This window comes from Eubalaena glacialis, chromosome 8 (assembly GCF_028564815.1).
Source record: "Eubalaena glacialis isolate mEubGla1 chromosome 8, mEubGla1.1.hap2.+ XY, whole genome shotgun sequence".
Lineage (NCBI taxonomy): Eukaryota > Metazoa > Chordata > Mammalia > Artiodactyla > Balaenidae > Eubalaena > Eubalaena glacialis.
Genome location: NC_083723.1, coordinates 53,379,034 through 53,403,028, shown reverse-complemented (window position 1 = coordinate 53,403,028; position 23,995 = coordinate 53,379,034). Strand labels below are relative to the sequence as shown.

Genomic DNA, 23,995 nt, shown 5'->3' with positions numbered 1-23,995 from the left:
TAGCCTTTCCATCTAGTGCCTTCGTTCCCAGTGATATTGTAGGGCAACGCTTGTGGGAAAGGGAAAATGCCTTTAGTTTGTTTTTAAGTGAGAAAGTGGACTGTAGAATATACCCACTATGTGTAGTATGCAGTATGACTCCCTATTTATAAAAAAGACAGCACAGCTATATCCCCATTATTTTTTTCTTTTTGGTTTTATGTATTTCTCTTTATTACAGTGATTATTAATTGGAGGATTTATGATAATAGGGTTTTTTTTAACAGTTTGTTGTTACCTAGAAGATTAGTTTGGTTGAAAGTGGCCAAGGATGTCCACCGCTGACTCAGAAACCCAAGGCCATCATTTTTGTGTCTCACGGGGTAGCAAGTCACAGAACTGGGAAAAATCACAGAATCTCTTAAGGGTACAGTGGATTTGTTAATAAGCCCTGTGAACTTACTTCACTGTTTAAAAAAAAGAGAAAAGTTGCCCTGAAAGAATGGCTTTTTCTTTTTCTTTAGACTATTTGCACTCTTTTGGAATGTTTGTTGACTCCTGAAAATGTACCTTCTGACAGCCCGAAGGAAGTTTATGAGGTCTATTTTGTCTTTGCTTGTATCTGGGCATTTGGAGGCATTCTACTTCAAGATCAGGTATGTGTAGAAACAGTTTATAGAACCAGTTTTATTTGGGGGGAAATATTATTCTATGTGATCCCTATGGGGTTTTTTAAAATGTATATTATCATAAATCTATCCTACTTGCCCTATTCTCTCCTAAGCCTGTACATTGTCAGCAAGCTCATTCAGGCTCGTGGTGCTGTCTTTGGCTGATAAGGTCAAATCCATAGCCTTCCATCAGGTCTGTCTTCTGAATTCAAGGTTCCATGTCAATACCAGCAGTGTTTCAGTGTGCCTGAGACAGGGTGCTTCATCTGCCCCACCCCCATATTTGCTCTTCCTCTTTTGTCTTTTCCTCAGTGATGCATTTCTCCCAGTTGCTCTAGTTAAAAATCTGGGAGACATCATCTTATTTCTACATCCCATGGTCATCAGATCCTTTCAGTTAGAAAATAGCTGTCACATCTGTCCCCTCTTCTCTATCCCTACAGCCTTAATTCAGGAGTGCATCATCTTTAGATTGTTGTGGGCTACCACATTGTTTTGGCTTGGGCTGCCATAACAAAGTATCATACCCTGGGTGGCTTAAACAACAGAAATTTACTTTCTCTCAGTTCTGGAGGCTGCAAGTCCAAGGTCAGGGTGCCAGCACAGTTGGGTTCTGGCGAGGACCCTCTTCATGCCTTGCAAACAGATGCCTTTTTCTGTGTCCTCACATGGCAGAGAGAGAGAAAGATACAAAGTTTTCTTATGTCTCTTCTTGTAAAGGCACTGATCTAAACATAATCACCTCCCAAAGGCCCCATCTCCAAATACCATCACATTGGGGATTAAGCCTTCAGCATATGAATTTTGGTGGGGAGACAATTCAATCCATAGCACATAATAACATTCAAATTGGTTTCCAGGTCTCTAGTCCTCTTAGCCTCTAAGTAGTCTCACACATGATTCCTAGGGTAATTGTTGTGAAGCATAGTCAACCTCAGGCTGGTTCCTTTCCATTGTTCTTTCCTTCAGCCTAAAGTGAAGCTATCATTCCTACACAGCATTGCTAGTATAGTCCGTTTGTGGCTTCTGAGTTCATTTGGGCAAACACTTGAGACACGAATTTGCATAGACGTGCACACACACAAACACACACACACACACACACACACACGTGCGCTCACACCCACACACATGACATGTACCACACACAAACTGCTTAGACTTGCCAAAGTACAAAGTGGGAGTTTTTCACCTTTAGAAATTTACACATCTAATCTCTCCCATGCACCTCTCTGTATAGATTTTCTTATGTAATCTTTACACTAACTCTTCAAGGTATCCTCACTGTGCAGATAAAGTAAAGCTCAGAGAGGCAAAGTCACTTGACTGATGGGAAATGATGACATCAGGATTCCCACTCATGTATCTCTCTCTCCAAAAGCCATCCATGGTACCCCAGGATCTCTCATGGTCGTAGTGCTTCTATGAGTATCTTTGAATTAAAAATAGATAGCATATGTCTTCCAGGCTTCCCTAAATGTTTCTAGATATAAACAGGGAGTTTAAATTGGAAGGCATCACAGCCAAGAATGACCCAAATTTGTTGGTTTACTCACTGTAGGTTCTGAAATCCATGGTTGCTATAACCTGTGGGCCAGTTCCTCTTCTTGTCACTAGGTAACCATAACTTATATCTATAAATAAATCTGCCATTCATTTGGCATTCTATATCTTATTCTGACCCTTCTCAGAAGCCACATTTCCTTCGGTAATCTCCAAGTGCTTTCTAAAGAATATAGCCTCTGTTGCCTGAGTGAGAATATTGGGTGACTTCACATGGTTTTTCTCAAAGGCAAAATTTACATGTGTGGATTTCTCCTTCATGGAGACCACATGCAGACTCTCCCCCCCTCCCCCTCTCCCCCAAAAGCTCATGGTTTTTGTCTTTTTTCCAGCGTTCTCCAGAAGGCTTTTCCTTTTCCAGGGCAGACAACCAGGTAAAATCACACGAGTAGGAGGTTGACAGCTGAGATCTTTCTACTCCTGATCATAACAGCTCACCTTCCTCCCAGCTGATCCTCTTTTCATCTTTGCAGTTTCCCAACCTGGCAGCCTTCCAGCCAGTTATTCAAGCCAGAAGCTGGGCATCGCATGGTCCCCTTCCTCTCCCAGACACTCTTTCCCCAATGAATAGTTGACATCATCATTATCATCTTTAAATTTTCAAAAAGACTTTAACTGTGAAGCATTCTAAAGAGAGGCTATGAAGTTGGAAACATGAATGAAGCAGACCCAAGAAAGAGTCTTAGGATAGCCATTTATTCAACAAATTTGGGTGCCTACTGTATGTCAGGGAACGTGCTCAGGGCTCTTAATAGGCTAGCTCGCTGAATCTTCAAAAAAATAAAACCTGTCTATATAGGTACAACTATTCTTCTTCTTTTACCAAAAAGGAACTGAAACTTAGAGAAGTTAGCCTGCTTGGGGACATGGCTAACTAATGTCTGAGGCAAGTTCAAGCTGCAGCAGACTGACTCAGGACCTGTGTTCTTAACCCAGGCTGCTGCAAACACCTTCCACAACTGGTCCCCCATCAACTCTCCCTGAGCCTCCTATAAACAGCCGTTATCATTTCTCACTTGGCTTCTGAAGTAACCTCCTCACTGGTCTTTCCGCTTCCATACTTGCCCCATAATCCATTATTCACTCAGCAGCCAGAGTGATTTTTTTTTAATGTAAATTGGATTATATGATACATTACTGAATTTACAACACTTTCATTGCTTTTAAGATAAAACTTTAAAATTTAATACTCTTTACACGGCCTCTGGGTCTGGCCGTGCCTATCTCTCCCTACTTCTTCCTCTGGTGCTCGCTCCCCTCCCTCCCCTCCAGCTGCACTGGCCAGTTTCTGGAACACAGGATATTTGCACATGCTGACTTCTTCCTGCTTCCTGGAATGGTCTTCTCTCTAATATGTGCCTGTTCTCAGAGATGGCTTCCCTGAACATCCAGTTAAAATAAATTCACCCATTTCTCTCACTTCCAGCAACGTCAACTTTCAAGGCGCCTGTTTATTTATTTGTCTTTTTATTGGCTTCACCTCTGCTCGCACCGTGCTTCCTCATGGCTCCCCCTTTCTCTTTCCCATAAACTCTATGAGGGCAGAAACCCTGTTTGTTTTCTTCCCCACTATAGAACAAAATGCATTTCACTGAATGAATGAATGATTCAAAATTTGTCATCAAAACCACTTTGCTGATGTAGCGGTTAGGTGAAGCAAATTTTGATGTAAAGTAGAAGTCGTATGTATCCTGCCTACAGAGAATGGTGCCAGATAAGGAATGCCTTCTGAATGAACTTGATTTCAGACCAACTTCTGTAGGGTGATAAAAATAATCTCACGACACCAATCTGAACATAACTGAAATGAACCTAAACTCATTGCCATATGAGTGGTGGTGGGTAGGAATATGAGCTCGGCTTGTTTGGAAAGTGATGGAATCAGTTCTCCCTGCTAAGGCTGATCACCCCTCTCAGCCCCGACCACACTCTCCTATCCTCCAGCCATCCTGTCTGTCTCTATTTGTGTGTGTGAGATAGCGTCGTACGAAAAGTGGGCTGTAGTCCATGGACATAAGGACACCAAAGTAAAAGCAAGTTTAAGAATTTAAGAATTCTTCTGGAGAAAAATGGGAGTTGAAGTCTTAGATAAGTGAGATTGCTGAATGCAATGGACCATGCACAGTGTTTTTAGAGTTCACCAAAACTCACTTTGCCAGCTCATCCTGTGGATGTAAGAGTCTAGGCCAGGTCATCCTGTAGATACAGAAGGGGTTGTTAGTTGCTAGTGCACAGTTGGAATTTCCCCTCGTCCATTTTCCAAACCCTAATCTAGCAGCAAAGGGCTTGTACCTGTCGTCATATAAAAACAAGCACCTTCTAGCAAGGAGAACCTGTTTCCTACACTGTCATCTTCTCTGGAAGATTCTCTTCTAGGGCAGGAATTTGTGGAGTTTTCAGCTAGACCACTCAGTTGTGCTGCGCTAGAAAACCAAGTCCAAGTTCTTTGCCTCATGACAGAGCTTCTCAGATTTCCAAATTCAAAGACCAACAACAGTTCACTAATGATTTGGAGGAATAAAATAGGGTTACCAACTGTCTGCTTTTCTAAATAAGGGCATTTATTTTTAAATGACCATTTATTATCACCATAGCTTTATAAAGGAGAGGCTATTTTAACGCCAAAAGTTCCAGGAAGGCTATAAGCTCAAAGAACAGTGTTTAAATCAGTAATGTTACTAATTTTTTAAAGTATTCCTTTGTTCTTACTTTCCTCATTTTACCCTCAGTTCATGGAGATATTGGTAGAAATCAGTACCACCCTTTGCTAACCACTGTCTTATAGCATGGTGATTTGCATGATAGCCCATTATTGAATTGAATAACCTCAGAGTCATCTAAGGTTCACCTAAGATTACCGTGTTCTTTAAGTTAATAATTACTCCAGAAAATTTGTACCTGATGGACATGTGGCAATTACAGCTTTCTGCCTTGATGGTATTGTCACTCATTATAGCTTCCTTCTAGTTATTTATTTTTTCTTGGGTCAGTTACTCAATCCCATTTGTAATTATGAGTCTGTACACTGCAAACACTGTGTGATCAGCCAGATTTTTTTTTTTGCAGGGGCTTTCTATGTGCTCAAAATTACTTTTAAGTCTGCAATAAGAATTTCTCTTGCTCTCCTTAGCTTTCTGGTTGTCAAGCTGAATTCAGTCAGTGGTGGCATAAAGAGATGAAAGCAGTGAAGTTTCCATCCCAGGGAACAATTTTTGATTATTATCTGGACCACAAAACTAAGAAATTCTTGCCTTGGGCTGATAAAATCCCCCAATTTACTATGGATCCAGAGGCACCTCTGCAGGTAGGTGTGGGGAACACAGTGCCCTTCAAGCCACATGGTGCTGGTTTGAGCCTTGTTTGTTTGTTTTTGAGCAGTCTTTTTTTTTCCTCCCTGATCAATAAATTACTGTTGGTATGGTCAGCATATAACGTATTTCCTTGGAGAGAAGAATCTCAAGTTCTAGGAATGATTAGTGGGATGGTTTCTATATTTCTACAACTTCTTTTTGTTTTTTATTTCAATTTAATTCTGTGGTAACAGCTTTCTTTAGATTTTCCTAGAAATTGTGTGATTTTATAAAAATCGGAAGCACGTTTCTATTAGTTGAGTGAGTCTTATTTCTGACCTTAGTGTGAATTTCTTAAACAGCACTTTTCACATATAACTTCTTTCCTTTACTCCTCAAGCCATAAAATGAATGTTTGATCTTCTTACTCATATTTTCAAATTCACATGGCAGCTCACAAATCTAAATGAATCTTTATCATTTTTTAACTGTTTATAAATTGTCCTACATTTTTATATATCAAGTTATTCTTTAACCATCTTCTAATTCTGCCTCAATCTGTTTTGCTTTTCATTATATTTCTTTCTCAGAATCATGTCGTTTTGATTGACTTTGGAGCTCATTATTTCAAGTAGTGCCATATGAAATACATATAGGTGATTTCTACACTAATTAGGAGGCAGATAGTGTGAAATAAAAGAAAATCCAGTGTGAGTTTCTTGGAGCTACAGTAACCAAGTACCACAAACTAGGTGGCTTCAACAACAGAAATTTATTGTCTCACAGTTTTAGAGGCTCGAAGTTGAAAATAAAGGTGTTAGCAGGATTGGTTCCTTCTGAGGGCTGTAAGGGAAAATCTCTCCTAGCTTTGGGTGGTTTGCTGGAAATCTTGGTGTTCCTTGCATTGTGGCAACATTCCTCAAATCTTCACATGATGGCATTTTCCCCGTGTGTATTCTTTGTATTCACATTTCCCTTTTACCAGTCATTTTGAATTAGGGGCCTACTCTGCTTGTATTAGTGTGCTAGGGATACCATGACAAACTACCAGAGACTGAGCGGTTTAAACATCAGCAATTAATTTTTCTCATAGTCTTAGAGGCTAAAAGTCCAAGTTTGAAGTGTTAGTGGATTTGGTTTCTCCTGAGACCTCTGTCCTTGGCTTGTAGACAGCCACCTCTCGCTGTGTCCTCACATGGTCCTTCCTCTGTATACACACATCCCTGGACACCGTCTTGAAGTGTGTCCAAATTTCCTCTTCCTACAAGAACACCAGTCAGATTGGATTAGGTCCCACTCTATCGGCCTCATTTAAACTTAATCACCTCTTTAAAGGCCTTATCTCCAAATACAGTCATATTCTGTGACACTGGGGTTAGGGCTCCAACATATGAATTTTGGGAGGACGCATTTCACCCTATAACCACTTAACCAGGAGGAAACTTATCATTTTACAAACCAGAAATTCAGAGGTAGGAAGGCCTTATGACTTGGTGATATCACCAAGGATTCAGATCTTCTCGCCTTAACACTGGCCTCACTTGAAGACTGGTATCCCTCCTGATCTCAAGGTGACTCTAGTGGTCCCAGGAGTTGGAAGGAAACAAGTTAGGGGGAAAGAAGACTTTCTCATATTTTTTATTAAGGCTGAAGAAACTTTTTTCAGAAGCCCCAGAGCAGACTGCCCCCTGTATTCAATTCACCAGGGGTCACATGCCACCTCTAACCCAGTCTCAGGCCAGGGTAATGAGGTTAAGCTTTGACGATCATCACACCATGGCAGGTGTCAGGCTGTGTGGAGGAGGGGCAGAGACTTGAACAAAGTGGGGCTCTGGCAGGAGGGACGAAGTGGACAAATGGATTCTGGGAGGCAACCAACAAGGTCTGCTCCGTCTGCTTTATAGATTTTGACATCTCTGTTTCAGCTCAAGACTGTCTAGACTTCAGCTACCTAACAGTATTATCTAGCTGGTTGAAAGCTGAGGATTTGTAGTTAACCAAGAGAAACACACACACACACACACATGACCAAAAAAGTGGTATTACCAGGTTGGTGCACCTTATCAGTGATGCATTTTATTCAACAGAGAACCTATCAGGGCTTCATAGTCTTACTTTATACACAACTGCACCAAATGTGGTTATTTGATTAAAAGCCTCTTAACATGTTAGAGGAGAACCATATTGAGCCAATAATAGTAGCAAATACTAATATGACATTATAATATGTCAGGACCTTTTCTATGTGCCTTATTTCCGTAGATTAACTAATTTAATCCTTATGACAATTTTCTAAGGCGTGAACTGTTACTAGCCTTTTTACATATGGAGAAGTAGAGGTACCAAGACATCAGGAAATGTGTATACAGTCCGTGCTCAGCAGAGCGTTCTGTGTGGTAGGTAAGACAGGGCGCAGGCTCCAGACAGATTTGAGTTTGAATCTAAGTACTACCACCTATGGGTTTGGCCAAGTTATGAATGTTCTCTAAGCTTTAACTTCATCATCTCTGAAATGGAAATGATAACAAAACTCTCCTCATAGGTTTGTTATGAGTATCATGTGATGTAATGCATGCAAAGGGCTCAGCACAGTACCTGTCACATACTCAGCTCTCAGTAGGTGTTAAGTATTGGTATTAATGTGTGGACAAAAGAGCCAATATCAATAGCCAAATTAAACAGCAAATGATGACAACTAGCAGCAAGAAAGGAAAAAACTGTTATAGAACTCAAGTCTCATTTTAAAAAGTCATCCAGGACTGTTCAATGTAGCACAGAATAGTCTGTGCCTTTCAACAGGTCCTGAGAGTATCACTGAATTCAAGTGAAGTCCTAGAGTAAATGCTCATCATCATGAAGATGATCTTGAATGATCTATAAAATACTCGGTCAGTATATGCTAACCATGTAGGGAAGAACCTTATTACAGAGTTTATGTGTTTTTCTTATGAGCAATATAAATCCTGCAAGTAGTTTTTTTAATCCCCTTTTTAATTTGGCCACCAAGAAATGTAAGACATATTCAATTCTCTTTAACCACCGTGCAGGCTTCTCTTTCCTGCGTGTCTATGTCTGCTTCCCCTTTTCCTCATCTTATATATTAGTCTCTGTTCCCTGAGTCTGGCTTTTATTTATTTGTATTCTTCGTTTTATTATATTCTGGTAAGCCACCTCTAATTTTTTGTGAAACAATGTAGCATCTAAATAAATAGCCAATTTTCAAAACAGAAACATTGTTATGAGAATTTTTAGCAAAACAATGCACAATAAGTTTCAACAGTGCTTTGGATTTGTGAATATTTCACTTAATGCCTGTTTCCTCCAAGCTGGTCTCTCCTTGCACTGAACACCTTTAGCGTGGATTGTGCCTAATCGTTTTGCACATTAATCATTAATCTTACTGGGCCCAGGAATTGCTACCAATTTTTGTTTATATGTGGCTTGGCTTTTCACATGCTTTATCATCTCCTAAAGAGTGGTGGACAGTTTCTTAAGCATTTACTGCATTCCCTTGTATGTGTAACACAAGGTTAGGCAGAGTGTAGGTATTCCGTGATAGGGAGCCTTGGCTGCTAGCTCTTAATTGGAAAAAATAAATCAGTTGCTTCTGCTGTGGCACTTTGATGGCACTACCCAACTGCTCTTCTCAAGCTGTGATGTCTGAACTGATCATTCAAAACAAGAAATTAAGTGGGATCTCTCCTACTGGCTGTTTAGAACTAAGAATTCATTTGGTCTCAATTCTAAAATGACTATGTTGGTTCAGCTACAAAATTTTGGAATGCCTCTCTCTCTGATCTTTCTCTCATTCTATTTTTCCCCCCAGAGAGTTCTGGTTCACACATCAGAGACAACTCGTCTTCAATATTTCATAGAGTTGCTGCTTGAGAAAGGACAGCCGCTGATGCTGGTAGGAAACGCTGGAGTGGGAAAAACAGTCTTTGTAGGTGACATACTATCAGGTCTCTCCGAGGCTTATATAGTGTCCCATGTGCCTTTCAACTACTACACAACATCGGCAGCTCTGCAGAGTAAGTGTTCCTCCTGTTTATACTTCAGAAACAAGAGATCAGAAACTGTCAAGGCCAGAACATGCAGCCCAAAGAAATGATTACTTTTTCTAGGCTTTAGACATTTTGCTTAGGATGCATTTTTACTTATCACCATTCTGGCTAAATATACTTTGTTTAAATATTGTGATTTTTGGCTTTCCATATCACTCCTGGCTTTATTTGGGTTACTACTCTATAGAACAGCAAGAATTTACATCAACAGTGTTCATTGCTTTGCCTCTAAACCGTTTGGTTAGCTTTAATCAATTTCACAGAGCCCTAGCAACAAAAGAATATACTCCAGGAAGAGTGCACTGGTTACCTTTTCAAGTAAGGGATTATGATTTAGGGGGAAATTCATTCAAATTGTATTGATGAAATGACAGGCCACAGGTTGTTAGTTAAATCTTAGAAGAGCTATGAGAATAATTTTTAACTGTTGAATACATGTGTCAGCGTAATCAAAGGAACCACATAGATTTTGGGCATTCTGAGTTTGGAAGGGCACATGAAGTAGATGTGAGAAGTAGAGAAGCACTGATATCGATATAAAGAGCTGATAGTGGTAACTCTGTCACTCTGGCCAGCACAGCAATGGGGCTGTGCTGTTTGGGGGCAGCCGAACTCCCTTCTGTCCACTACTGTAGGAAACCTGTTACCCTGAAGGTGTTTTCTTGTTGTGTGTGTTGTTGCTGTTTTCTCAGTTCTATCAGTAAAGATTAATAACATATTTTCTTATCACGGACATCAACTCAGCCAAGAATGATTTTTCTGTAATCTCTTTCTTAATCAAGTTTGCCTTCTTCATCGTTGTGACTGGAACAGTTAAAAAGCTGACTCAGAAGTTTTTCATTCATTTCTTTAGCAAATATGTATGATTTATCTACTTTCTCTCCAGACACTGTGTACAATACATGTTTTTCATTTGCAGACACAGAAGAAAGGATCACTTTATCGCTTGTAAATGGAAGACTAGGGCTGCAATTCAGTAGTTGAACAAAGTTCAGCTTGCTAATTCTTGGAAGGGATACAGGCATGAATAGATTTAGACATTGCCTATTAGCATGAGGAATAGAAAGAGCTAGTGTACTCTAAAGAAAGGGTTTCAGACCTTTGAGATGGGGTGGTATGCAGGCAAAAAGGGGACTTAGGATAGAAGAATCAGCTTAAGCAAAGACATGAAAGAGAGGAAATTGTGGGACACATTCAATTAATTGAATCTCTAAGTTGACTGAAGCAGAGTGGTCAGGCAGAAGATAGGGCAAAGGCTGGAGTGGCAGGTTGGAGTTATATTATAGATGGAGTGACCAATTGTCTACTTTGCCAAAGACTGGGAAGATATGGGACTTGTGGTGCTAAAACTGGGATCGTCCCAGGCAACCTGGGATGGTTGGTCACTGTGACTGTAGAGAGAGCTGAGATGCAAGTGGAAGAGAACATATTTCATATGGTAGGAAATGGTGAGCCATTGATGGGGAGCAAGGAACTGACAAGATGCAAGCTCTGCTTTGGGAGGAGAAGTCTGTGGTGGGGAGACCAGTCCCCTTGAGCAGTGTGCTAGCCAAATGAAATGGTGCCCTGCTCTAGAGTTGTAGAGGGAAAGGCGAAAAGGAAGAGACATGTACAGGCTGTGGTTGGGCCGATCAGGGACCAGGAGGGAAAGACTAAATTCAGGCTTTGCATCTGGCTGACTGGGAGATGTTAATCCTATAAACAGGAGCACAGAAGGCTAAAAAGAAGAGATGGGTTGTGAGTGGGGAAGAGGCTTGTTAAATTGAGTTTGGGAACAGGCATATTTGGTGTTGGCCAAACGTCCAGGTGCCAATGGCTAACAGGAACTGATGTCCAGCAAGCATTTGGAAATGCAGATATGCTGCTTGGAAGAGGGGTTTGTTAATTTATTCATTGATTATTTCTTTATTCATTCATTCATTCATTCCTTTGTTCATTTAACAGTTACTTATTTGTTGTGGCTGTCATCAGGAATACAGAGATGAGCGTGATATAGTTCCTCGTCCTCAAGCTATTTATAATCCATTTAGAGAATAGGCAAGTAATTAGATGCTACATCTCAGATCCACACTGTTCAAGATTTTCTATACTCATGATTTTCTCTTAAACATACCGACACAAAGTCAGATAGGCATGTGAAGAAATGTGATTTGATGTATACGCAGGATAACGTCTACATACAGTATCTTCTTGTACTTCTGCACCCTGTGGCCCAAGAAGAGAGGTGTGAGAAATTCTTGAGCTGTCCCTAGACTCTATTTTGATAAAGAAGGACTGATTCACCAGGTTCTGGGTGGACCGGCAGTGGTTCGTGTTTTACAGTAGGTACAGGGAAGGAAGGTGCAAAGGTCAGCAATGGTGTGGTCTCAGATGTGATGGCCAGTGTGACATCACGCTGCAGATATTGACTCTCTAGGAAAGGAGAGTCAAGGTGAGCTCGAGGAGAGTGTGACATAGAAGGTGGTGAACAGAGACATGTTTCTGGGATTCACCTGCAGAGAGATGGTACTTGAAGCCACAGAGTGGGTGAAATGGGGAGAGGATGAGGAAGAACAAGAAAAAAGGACTAAGGTTCTATTTTATATTTATATATAAATATATTTATATTTTATTATATATAAACAGCAGGTTACATTTTATTTGGTGGACAGAATTATACATTGGTTTCAGGAATTCTTGAGAAACCTCTAGAGAAAAAAGCTGGTCGTAACTATGGTCCAGGAGGAAATAAAAAATTGGTTTATTTTATTGACGACATGAATATGCCTGCAGTGGACTTATATGGCACTGTTCAGCCCCACACTCTGATTCGACAGCATATTGATTATGGTCACTGGTAAGCGATTCTCTGTATTGTATTTTCTACCAAAATCTACTTATTATGACTATGGATAAACATTTAAAAATGGAATTAGCTGGGTGGGATAGGGAGGGTAGGAGGGAGATGCAAGAGAAGAGGGAGGAGATATGGGAATATATGTATATGTATAGCTGATTCACTTTGTTATAAAGCAGAAACTAACACACCATTGTAAAACAATTATACTCCAATAAAGATGTTTTTTAAAAAAATGGAATTACCCCAGTTTCTTCCTCTTCTGAGGAGCATTTTCTCTGATACTTTTTGGGCTTCACTTTGCATCCCCTGTTGCTCATCTTAAATGGAATAGGTTTGCCTTGAATCTTTGGAAGAAGTGGATTGAAAAGTGTCTTAGAAACGTAAACTGTCTAGTTTAAGCGTGAAGCTCCTTAATGCATTAACTCACACTCAATTATTTAGGAGAAGCTTGGCATTTTCTGTGGGATGTAACTATCTGGTAATATCTGGGCATTGCAGTCTGCAATCCCCCAGTCTTGCTGTGGGTGTTTCTAACCAGACTCACATGAGAATCAATAAGCGGTAATAGTACCTATTGATTCGGCTCCATATGTTGATTCTGGCATCAAAGGAGCCGTGTAGTCTTCAGTTTTCTGAGCTTTAGTTTTTATGTCTCTCGGGTAGGCTAACAAGCTCAATGTCACAGAGCGATTATAAAGATCGAAAGAAACAATTCGTGAAGTCCTTTATGGGTTGGTGGGTTTTGTTGTCATTTTGAGCTTTGGGACTTAAGGTTCTGTTTTCTATCTTGCAGGTATGATAGACAGAAAGTGATGCTTAAGGAAATCCACAGCTGTCAGTATGTTGCCTGCATGAATCCGATGGTGGGCAGTTTCACTATCAATCCGAGACTACAGGTAGGGTGTTGAATACTGCTCTCCTCCAAAGAGCCCCTGAATGTCATACTCACACGTTGTAGATCTTGATTCTTAGTGCTTTTGGGTAAAGATTAGGATGTATGGTTCTACTGGACATTTGGTGAAGCATGGAAGCTTATTTTAATTAATAGACTTTTTAGGGCAGTTTTAGGTTTACAGAAAAATGAGCTGAAAGGACAGAGAGTTCCCATATACTCCCCGTGACTCATTTATAAACACCTTGCATTAGTGTGCTGCATCTGTTAACAACTGATGAGCCAATATTGACAAGTTATTATTAACTGAAGTCTCAAGTTTACATTAGGGTTCATTTTTTGTGTTACACATTCTGTGGGTTTTGGCAAACGTATAATTACAGGTATCCGTCATTAAAGTATCACATAGAGTAGTTTCACTGCCCTAAAAATCTCCTGTACTCCACCTGTTCAGCCCTCCCCCCCAACCCCCTCACCACCGAATCCCTGGCAACCATTGATGCTTTTCCTGTCTCTATAGTGTTGCCTTTTCCAGAGGGTTGTATAGTTAGAATCATATAGTATGTAGCCTCTTCAGACTGGCTTCTTTCTTTTTTTTTTTTTTTAATTTAACATCTTTATTGGAGTATAATTGCTTTACAATGGTGTGTTAGTTTCTGCTGTATAACAAAGTGAATCAGCCATACGTATACATATATCCCCATATCTCTTCCTTCTTGCGTCTCCCTCCAACCCTCCCAATCCCACCCCTCTAGGTGGTCACAAAGCACCGAGCTGATCTCCCTGTGCTATGCAGCTGTTTCCCACTAGCTATCTGTTTTACATCCGGTAGTGCATATATGTCAGTGCTACTCTCACTTCGTCCCAGCTTACCCTTCCCCCTCCCCGTGTCCTCAAGTCCATTCTCTATGCCTGTCAGACTGGCTTCTTTTACTTAGCCTAAATATGCATTTAAGGTTCCATCATGTCTTTTCATGTCTTGATAGCTCATTTCTTTTTATCACTGAATAATACTCATTGTCTGGATGTACCATAGTTTGTTTATCCATTTACTTATTTAAGGATGCCTTGGTTGTTTCCACATTTTGGCAATTATGAGTAAAGCTACAGTAAATATTTACATTCAGGTTTTCTGAGTGCATGTAAGCTTTTAAATAATCATCACCACCACCACCGTACATACAACAACAGCGTACAGCAGTCAGTGTTGTTTACTAGTTTATGAGCGGTCACTTGAAGCTCAGCTGGGTGACTCTGCTGATCTTGGCTGGACTTGTTCACATGTTGGGGAGTTAACTGTCAGCTACTCAGGGTGGCTTTGGCTAGAGTGATTGTGATTGGGACAACGTGGCTCTGTGTCATGTGTCTCTCATCCTTTGGCAGGCATGTAGAATTCATTGCAGAGGTAGAGCCTTAAGACAGCAAGTGGAAACACACAAGCATCTGACAGTGACTGGTACCCTGTTACTTCTACCTCCTTCTGTTGCCTTGATCAAGTCTTATGGGAAGTCTGAGAGTCAGAGTGGAAGGCACTACCAAGTTACATGGCAATGGGCATAGATACAGGAAGAGTTGAAAAAATAAGGTCCCCCCCTTTTTTTGTAATCTACTGGTACCATTACATTTTCTATTTTATGCAACTCTTATATTTGTTTTTCTTTTCAGAGACATTTCACAGTGTTTGCATTCAACTTTCCGTCCATGGATGCACTAAACACCATCTACAGCCAAATCCTGAATTTCCATTTCCAGCAGCAAGCATTTGGTCTGTCAGTTCTCAGGAGTGGCCCCACTTTGATACAGGCAACAATCGCATTCCATCAGACGATGACACACACCTTTTTACCCACAGCCATTAAATTCCACTACCTCTTTAATCTGAGAGACCTGTCAAACGTCTTCCAGGTACCTCAGTGGCTCTGTGTTATGTGTCTTGAGTGGAACACTGATTATAGTAATATTAATGGCGTTCATTCATAGAACTTAGTCGAAAACTATGCTACGTACTTGAGCATGTATTCTTTCATTTTCCACCATAAACTTCTGTATGAAGTTAGTATGGCAGGTTTATTAGTCCCATTTTGTCAGTGAGAGTAGTGAGTCCTCTTAGGTTGCTAGAGACTTAGCAACAGAAGTTAAGGTAGAAATCTTAGTTCCCTATTTCATTCCATGTAAATATTTGAGTGTTTCTTTCTGTGCAAGTAGGAGGGATAACTTGTCATTTTTTAATATGTATGTGATACAGTTTTTAAACATGCATCAAGGGAAATTATAATTTCTTAAATTCCTAGATTATTTTGGTTTGGCATTGACACTTAACTTGCTTATCTGGTAAAAGGACAGTGTGTATGTATATGATTTAGAAAGGAAGTTCCAAAGAAGGAATTCAAAACTTTGGAATTCTGAAGATATCCAACTTACGTGGCCTACTTGGTAGAGTAAAAGCAGTTGAAGAGTTATTTATGGCTCAAAGTTCTTTTGTGACAGAAGTAGTAAACTGGTTAATTATGAAAACTTCCTGAGACTTCTTTATATTTGGTGATTTTTGTTTCTTTATACTTTTATAACCCTCCTTTCTAAATCACTCCACAACTGCTTCAAAACTCACACCGCATTAGGCAAAAGTTTCCTCAGAACGTGGGCCATTCCTTTTCATCTCGATATTTCTAGCACCTGCCTGGAAGGCTGTACTCAATAAAGTGGTGTTTAAAAGCAGATTTTTGATCTTAGGAGGGAAGGGAGACCATGGGGTGGGAGGCCTGTCTCCTCACAGTTCATACCCAGTCTTTCAGCTGCACCTGATATCAACCAGTTGTTTAGCCTTTTGCAGCTAAGTCTCTATGACGCCCTTGGTGTTGTCCCATAAGCCCAGAGCATAGTGACTCTCTCCATGAGGACTGGGTCTGTATGAATCCAAGATGTTGAGGGAAGGGGGGAATAAAAATGCTTTGACTACCCATGAAGGGTGAATTCAGGCAGTGGACTTTGGGTCTCATATGTTTCATCTGTGAAATGAACGGGTTAGAGTAAATGATATCACAGGATTTTAGAGTAAAAAGTATTATCATCCTGTGACTTTCATGTTTGCTGTTTGTACTCTGGTCTTGGAAACTTAATTCACTGAAGACAGCAGGTACAAGTTCTAAAATCTGGTATTTAGTTCCTAGGCTGACTCTTGAAGTACAGTCTTAGCTGCATTCCTAAAAATGGGTATAAATGACAGTTAATTTTTTAAATGTTGCTTAGCAGAGAGTACAACTACTCATATGTATGTACTACTATTTATAATACTTCTTGTAACTCAGTGTATTGCTAAATTCAGCACACAGTTAAAGAAAACGTTAAAAGAAAATATTATCTTGGAATGTCACCACCTTCTGAAGTTTTAATATTTATCACTCTTGCCTTGTAGGGGATTTTATTTGCTTCTCCTGAGTGTTTAAAGGATCCAAATGATTTAATACGCCTGTGGCTTCATGAATCTTCTCGTGTTTATGGAGACAAACTGATAGGCACAAAGGATCGTAATTTGTTTCATAAAAACATGCTGGAAACTGCTAGTAAATATTTTGAAGTAAGTAAATGAATGCCAGAGGTCACTATTTGCTCTGGCACAAATTGGCATTGGGGCAGAAATGGGATAAGGATGTGAATGAATTGTGCATACGCTTACCTGGCTGAAACAGCTGTGATCCCAGGATGCAGCTGGTCTGTACTGGGGAGCATCATACCCAGCTACTCATGGTTTGATTTGCAAGCTTTTCCCTGCATAGGCCACTCTGCCTCCAGATGAATCATTTCTGGAGATTGACATGACCGTGTCTTTCTCTTCCTCCTCCTGCAGGGTGTAGACAGCTATGTGCTGCTTCAACAGCCCCTCATCTACTGCCATTTTGCTAATGGCAGCAAAGACCCGTGTTACCTGCCGGTGAGGGACTGGGAAGTGCTGAGGACATTTCTGACAGAAGCCTTAGATAACTACAACGAACTCAATGCCGCCATGCACCTTGTTTTATTTGAAGACGCCATGCAACATGTGTGAGTTGACTGGCTGTGATGCTTTTCCACAAAGTAAAAATGGCTGGGTGTCCACAATTGTTGTTGTTGTTGTTCAGTGTGATCTATTGAATACTTGAAGCTATCAGTTCTTACTTCTTGTTTGCCATACAGTATAAAACTAAGTGTTTCCACGAAACTTATATAATGTTAAAAACCAATGTTACCTCAAAAAAGAAAAAAAAAGAAAATAAAAACTTGATTGACAACACAAGAAGAATAAAAAAGGTAAGCCACAACCCTCTTAAATGACATAAATATGTCACACACCAGTAAATGCAGCCACTTACCATGTCATAAGCAAGAGGCAACTTGTAGAAGACCTCAAGAATGTACATATGTAGGAAGGAAATTGACTTCTACACTAAAGAAAAGTAATTGATAATCTGAGTTAGATGAGAAAATTATCTTCTGCAAAAAGTCATTCAAATCTTCTTAGTTTATATAACTATGAATGTGTGGGCCTGATTCAGAGAAGGTCACTAAGAGCTTTTATTGCTTACATTCAGCAAATACAAGAATATCAAATGTAATTCTTTGTATAATAGTAGATAAGTTTTATATAAATGAATAAATAAATAATAGGTTTAGGTGTCATGGATCCTTTAAAAAAATATATTAAGTGTCTCTATAAATTATGTCACAATCTTAATAATGTCTTAAATAGGTACACTACTTTTTGAAGTGCCATCAGAGCCATAATTTCATTTTCTTTTACTGTACCTCTGTTAGGTAAGAATATTAAGAAAGAGGAAGGTAAGTGACTTGTTCAAAGTCTTAAAGTTCGTAAGTGGCAGAGACAGGATGGACTCAAACTGATTTTCCTTGGTTAAGAATGTTTATTGAGTGCCTACTTAGTGCTAAAGAGGAACATTGCCAGCCTATTCAGTACTTATGTGCGTATTAGAAAAAAAAAGGGAGGGCCATGTTTTCTGGGCAGAAAATTAGAAAAAGGCCCCTCTCCTGGTGTAGAGCATGGCTGACAAGGCTCTTACCTCCTAGCCTGGGCATCTTGTGCAGTGCACAGATTATGCAACCGTCTGTGGCACCCCTGCTGTCAGACATTGCCTGAGGTACTGGGGAGACAGCAGCAAAGACAGTCCAGTTCTTTCTCTAATCGAGCTTATGTTTTAGTGATGTGATGGGACATTTATAAGGATACGAACAAATAAGCAAGTGAGAAAAATGGCAGAAAGTGGTATGTCCTGCTGAGGAATAAAATCGATTGACTCTGAGAAACAAACATGTGGATTCCCAAAGAGGGACTAGATATCTTTGTGAGGAGGTGACATTTAAGGTGAGATCAAAATGATACTCAGGAGCTAGGCCTGGAAAGATCTGGAGGAAGAACATTCTAGGTATGGGCAGATTTCATGTGGCCTCAAGACTGAACGTTCAAAAGCAGAAAGAGGGTCATTGTGGCAGCATCCTGGAGAAGTGGGGAGAGCAGTATATGACAAGATGGGGAGGTGGGCCTCACGTGTACAGCGTGTTTCCTTTTAACCAGAGGAAGGGGTGTTTATTTCATTCTAACTGCAGTGAGAAACTTTGGGTCAGATTTTAGCGCGGGAATGACAGGATTTGTTGAATAGTCTAAACAGCTTGCCGTTGCTGCTGCCATATGGGAAGTCGATTGCATCTTTCCTTCCAGTCCTGTTCTCCCAGTCACCATCATTTCTCAGTGGCTGTACTGGTCTCCTAGAGCTGCTCTAACACAACACTACAAACTGGGCAGTTTAGAAAAACAGATATTTATTGTCTCAACAGTTCTGGAGGCAAGAAGTCTGAAGGGCTGGAAGGGCTGTGATCCTTCTGAAGGTGCTGGGCAGGATCTGTTCCAGAATTCTTTCCTTGCTTCTGGTAGTTCCTTGGCTTGTGACAGCCTAACTCCAATCTTCACGTGGCATTTTCCCTTTGTGTGTGTTTGTATCCAAATTTCTCCTTTTTATAAGGACACCAGTCGTACTGGATAAGGTGTTCACCCTACTCCCCTATGACCTCATCCTAACTAGTTTCTTCTTCAATCACCCTATTTCCAAATAAGCTTATATCCTCAGGTACTGGAGGTTAGGACTTCAATATATGAATTTGGGGGGAGGCCATTCAACGAATAACACTGGCTTTTCTAACAAGTGATATTTGGGCAAAGATTAAAATAATGAAATAAATCAAGAAAGAAGGAAGTATGTGAGGAAGGCGACTCAAACAGACCCAAAAAATGTGGAGAATTCAATTTTCAGAAGAGTTCCCCCTTAAAATGTTGAGCCCAAGTGCCTAAGAAAAACTTGGGAGGCCTCCCCATCATCAGTTATTATAAGCATGTGAGGTGTTGATTGTTTTATCGATCCCTTGGCAGTTGCAATCGTCTGATTACACAGACAGAGGAAGCTTCAGTTAGAATCTCTGACCGTGGTGATAAGTGAGTTATTAGTAACACTGTTTCTGGTTGGGTTAGTATACGCTGACCGTCTGTCGTGGCTCGGGTGGAAGAGATGTCCCATTGGCGCTGAAGAGTCTTCCCCTGTAATCCTTCAACACAGAGTTCTCGGTGACCTAAAGGGAAAGCCATTACTTTGATCAGGGATTATGAGCTAGAAGCTGATTTACTCAGCATCAGAGATGATTTCAGAGAGTGTCTCTGAATGTTGTAGAAAGGGACTTTTGCCACTGAGAGACTCTGGTGAGGTGCAGACGTCAAAGCACACATTAAAATGAAATGACAACCCTGCTTTGTAACTTGGGGTGTCACTCGTGTCAGAGTAGCCTCGCAGCTTTCCCAAGGTGGTTTTGTTGTGTGGTCCTGTAAAGTAAAATGTAATGAGATGGCTGAGCTTGGAAAAATAACCTGTCTTTTCAGCTTTTGAAGGTTTTCAGGAAATGCTCACATGTGTTGGTTCTTGTATAAGTGACCCCAACTTCATTTTTTCAAAAAGCGCTCTTTAAAAAAAAAAAAAAATCTATGTGGATCATTCAGGGCTTGAAGTTTAAATTCATTCAGGAAAGCAACTGAGCAAATACAACAGTGTGGTTTTTTGGTTTTTTGTTTGTTTGTTTTTTGCATTTGGGTTTCCATATGCTTATATTTTGTTACTTTTCTTAATATTTATGACATAATTATGGCAAATTTCTTCAACCAAATGCATATTTTGATCATGTTAAAGCCAACTTATTCCTAGCTGTAAGACATAGCAATAATATCAAAAGTTTAAGCATTCAGAATCTCTTCAGTAATATAGAGCAAGGGATTAGTTGACCTTGCCGGAAATTTAACTCTGGGATTCTAACAGTTTCAGTAAATGTTTTAGACAGCTCGAGGCACAGGGAAAGCTTTAGTGCAAAGGACGTTAAGAATCATATAAAAAGGCAGGTGTTTAAAATGCATGGAGTAAGTCACATGTGAGGTGTTTGTCGGTTTGAACAAATCCATTCTTTCCACAGTAATTCTACAGCAAAGGTTTCTGGCCCAAAAATATTCCCCCTTTGATGTCCTTGTACGTGGATGCTGATGTGAGGTTGGGATCTTTCTTGCTTATCAGGAAAATGTGATGCTTTGATGAAAGGCCTTGTCTTCATTTTCTGTTCTCTTCTGGTGGAGAGTAATACAGCAGTGAGGGTCCAGATGTCATTAGCCAGGACGGTTTGTTAGGCAAGCGATGCGGGGGCAGACTCGGGCATCATCTTTGTTTAATGGGAAAACAGAGGAACAGGGACTGAAAGTCTGAAATGAAAATCAGAATTTAGTATCTAAATATGTGAAAAATGAAACAGACATGGCCCCGGGGCTCGTTGGATATCATCTGCAGGGGGCGCGCTTTCTCTCCCCAGGTGTCGCATCAGCCGGATCCTGCGGACTCCTCGGGGTTACGCGCTCTTGATTGGAGTGGGGGGCAGTGGCAAGCAGAGCCTGTCCCGCCTGGCAGCCCACGTTTGCAGCCTCGAGGTCTTCCAGATCACTCTGACCGAAGGCTTTGGAATCCAAGAACTTCGGGTAAGTACAGTGATGGGCATCCCCGCGCCCCTTCTGCCCCAGGATATAAGTGCTCCCGTCATCCATGGAGAGGGGGGAAAGCTCTTTAGAGGATTTAGTTGGCTGTTTCTCCTTCACGGTCAGATTAGTAATAGCAAATTGCTACCAACATTTATAGGTATATAAGCCTATAAGCCTGTAGAACTGGCTCAGAAAATATTTTATTAAATACTTGCTTACACAAACATGTTTTTTCTTTCTCATTGACCATACTTGATAATCAGCAGTATTCATAGCCCCATACGATGGAGGGGGGAAAAAAAAATACTTTTTTTTACAAGCACGAAGAGATTTCTTCCACTTTGGATCAGATTATGAAAATAAAATATGATGGGAACACAGTCAAGAAGCTCTGACGTGTTCTTAAAATTTTGCTTTTGAATTACAACAGTACTTACAAAATAGTACTTAGAGTTTGTGGCAAGTGCTATTTTAAAGCAAAAAAAAAACAAACCACATGCTTTCAATATTACTAAATAAAACTAACTACGTAAGTCACCAGCCAGTGAAGTAGACAGCTGTTGAAATGAGCCAAAAAACTTCTTTTTACTGTGTTGCTTGACAGTGGCGTTACTGCATTCACTTTTACTCGAATAGAAGGGAGTTGTTTCTCAGGAGCCTATCTGCATCTTGGGCTCCATTAGGCCACAAACATGATACTCATCATTATATGCCAGAAATGGAGGTGACGTCATGCTGTTTGCCCCCGTAAGAAGATGGTCACTGTGAGGAAAGGATATGTAAATGGGGGAAAGGGCAGCACACAGCCCTCCCATTGTAGCGCCTCAGTTCTCCCTAGCCCTCGCACACACACTCCCAACGTCACACCAGCATTTTAATACAGCATGAATAATGGCCTCCTTTCCTTACAGGTAGATCTTGCCAATTTGTACATCAGAACCGGAGCCAAGAACATGCCCACTGCGTTCCTGCTGACAGATGCACAGGTTCTAGATGAGAGCTTTCTCGTGCTGATTAATGACTTGCTGGCATCAGGTGATTAAATCAACACATTTCATGAAAGATCTTCCCCGAAGACAAATGATCTGTAGTTTCATTGAACTTTAAATAGAGATAATTTGTCTTTGAGATGTTTGCTGGGGCATTCTTTGGGGAGAAACCTATAAACCTAACAAATTTGAAGTATATTCTTTCTTAGTCTGCTTGCGGATGTGAGACGCCGTGGAGAGGCCTTCCGTGAAGTAAATGTTATTCCTACATGTGCGAGTTTAGCGGGTGGATTCGTCATAGCTTGTCCTCAGTGTGCTGTGTGTCTTGTAAATGCAAAAAGAAAAATTGCGTTTCTGTTTCAAACTCTTTATCATTAAAGGTGAACTTTGTATTATAAAGCATTACAAGTCATGTCTAAAATTTAAATTGTGGCAGTCTTTTAATAATTCTACTCATTCCTTTGGGGGCAGGGGAAATCCCTGATCTGTTCAGTGATGAAGATGTAGACAAGATAATTTCCGGAATTCGTAATGAAGTTCACGGTCTGGGCATGGTGGACTCCAGAGAAAATTGTTGGAAATTCTTTTTGGCCCGGGTGCGACTACAGCTGAAAGTAAGAAACATTTGCTTTACTTGCATTTAGTTAAACATGCTGTTAGAACTCTGCTATGGTTCTGTTTCGCAATTCATATGACAAGTTTGAATTCCACTCATTCATTTTGTAAGGACATCCAGTCATTCATTTTGAAAGGACATTTGCATTTTTCCATGAGTGTCTGGAGGGCACCTTCTTCAAGTTTCCTGTGATGCTGGGCTCCTACAAAGCATTGCTCTGAGCAGATTGCACTACTCGAGTGAGCTGGACATGATCTCTGTCCTTGAGGAACTTACACTATTACAGGAGACAAGAGACACCACAAAGAATGGTAGTATGGGACCAGCGTGAATGGTACCGTGTGATTCCAGAGGAGTACAGCATCCTTCCTAATGGCACTAGACCCTTCTGGAGGAAGTGATGTGCTGTGTGTCAAGTGTGGCTTGGAATTCATGGGGAAGCGATGGGGTGGGGAAGAACTTTCAGGGAGAGGAAATAGCATTTATATAAGAGTAAAGGTGGAATGCACGGTGCATATTTGGAGAAACCCCAGGTAGCTCTAAATGACTGGGATGGAGAGTTCCTGTAGGAAGAACCAGGTGGATCAGGCTGGGAAAGTAAATTGGGGTGAAGCAAGGGTTTTGCAAATCATTAAGGGAGCAGAGGAAGAGTTTGAGTTAAGGAAGTGACTATTATGTTAGTACTTCAGGGCAAATAATTGTGGCCTATCACTCAGATGATCTGAGGCTCAACCCACGGTTCCTCCACAGAGACTACTCCATGCTTTAGTGTAACATGTAGGGATATAATATAACCAAATAAGAGCAGCAAGAAGGATGAAGTATTAGAACAAGAAGCCCCTCCAAACTCATGGCAGAAAGCCATTTTAAAATGCTAATATGGAAAATTGAGACTTCCTAGTATAGTAATGCTTAGTAACCTAGAAAAGTTACTACTTCGCTACTCCTTCTAGTATTCCACACCTGTCAAGTTAGGAACAGAGGACTTCCCTGGTGACACAGGGGTTAAGAATCCTCCTGCCAATGCAGGGGACACGGGTTCGAGCCC

The 23,995-nt window shown here is 40.6% G+C and overlaps 1 protein-coding gene across 1 annotated transcript in view; it reads left to right on the top strand.

Moving 5' to 3' along the window:
- The window catches only part of DNAH11 (dynein axonemal heavy chain 11), a 335,383-nt gene that overhangs the window by 181,970 nt on the left and 129,418 nt on the right, over nt 1–23,995 (top strand). Inside the window, 11 exon segments of the mRNA XM_061198505.1 lie at nt 504–635; nt 5,344–5,521; nt 9,334–9,534; nt 12,238–12,403; nt 13,200–13,302; nt 14,964–15,203; nt 16,711–16,872; nt 17,143–17,336; nt 21,180–21,342; nt 22,254–22,377; nt 22,803–22,945. Of these exon segments, the coding sequence (XP_061054488.1) occupies nt 504–635; nt 5,344–5,521; nt 9,334–9,534; nt 12,238–12,403; nt 13,200–13,302; nt 14,964–15,203; nt 16,711–16,872; nt 17,143–17,336; nt 21,180–21,342; nt 22,254–22,377; nt 22,803–22,945 (1,806 nt within the window).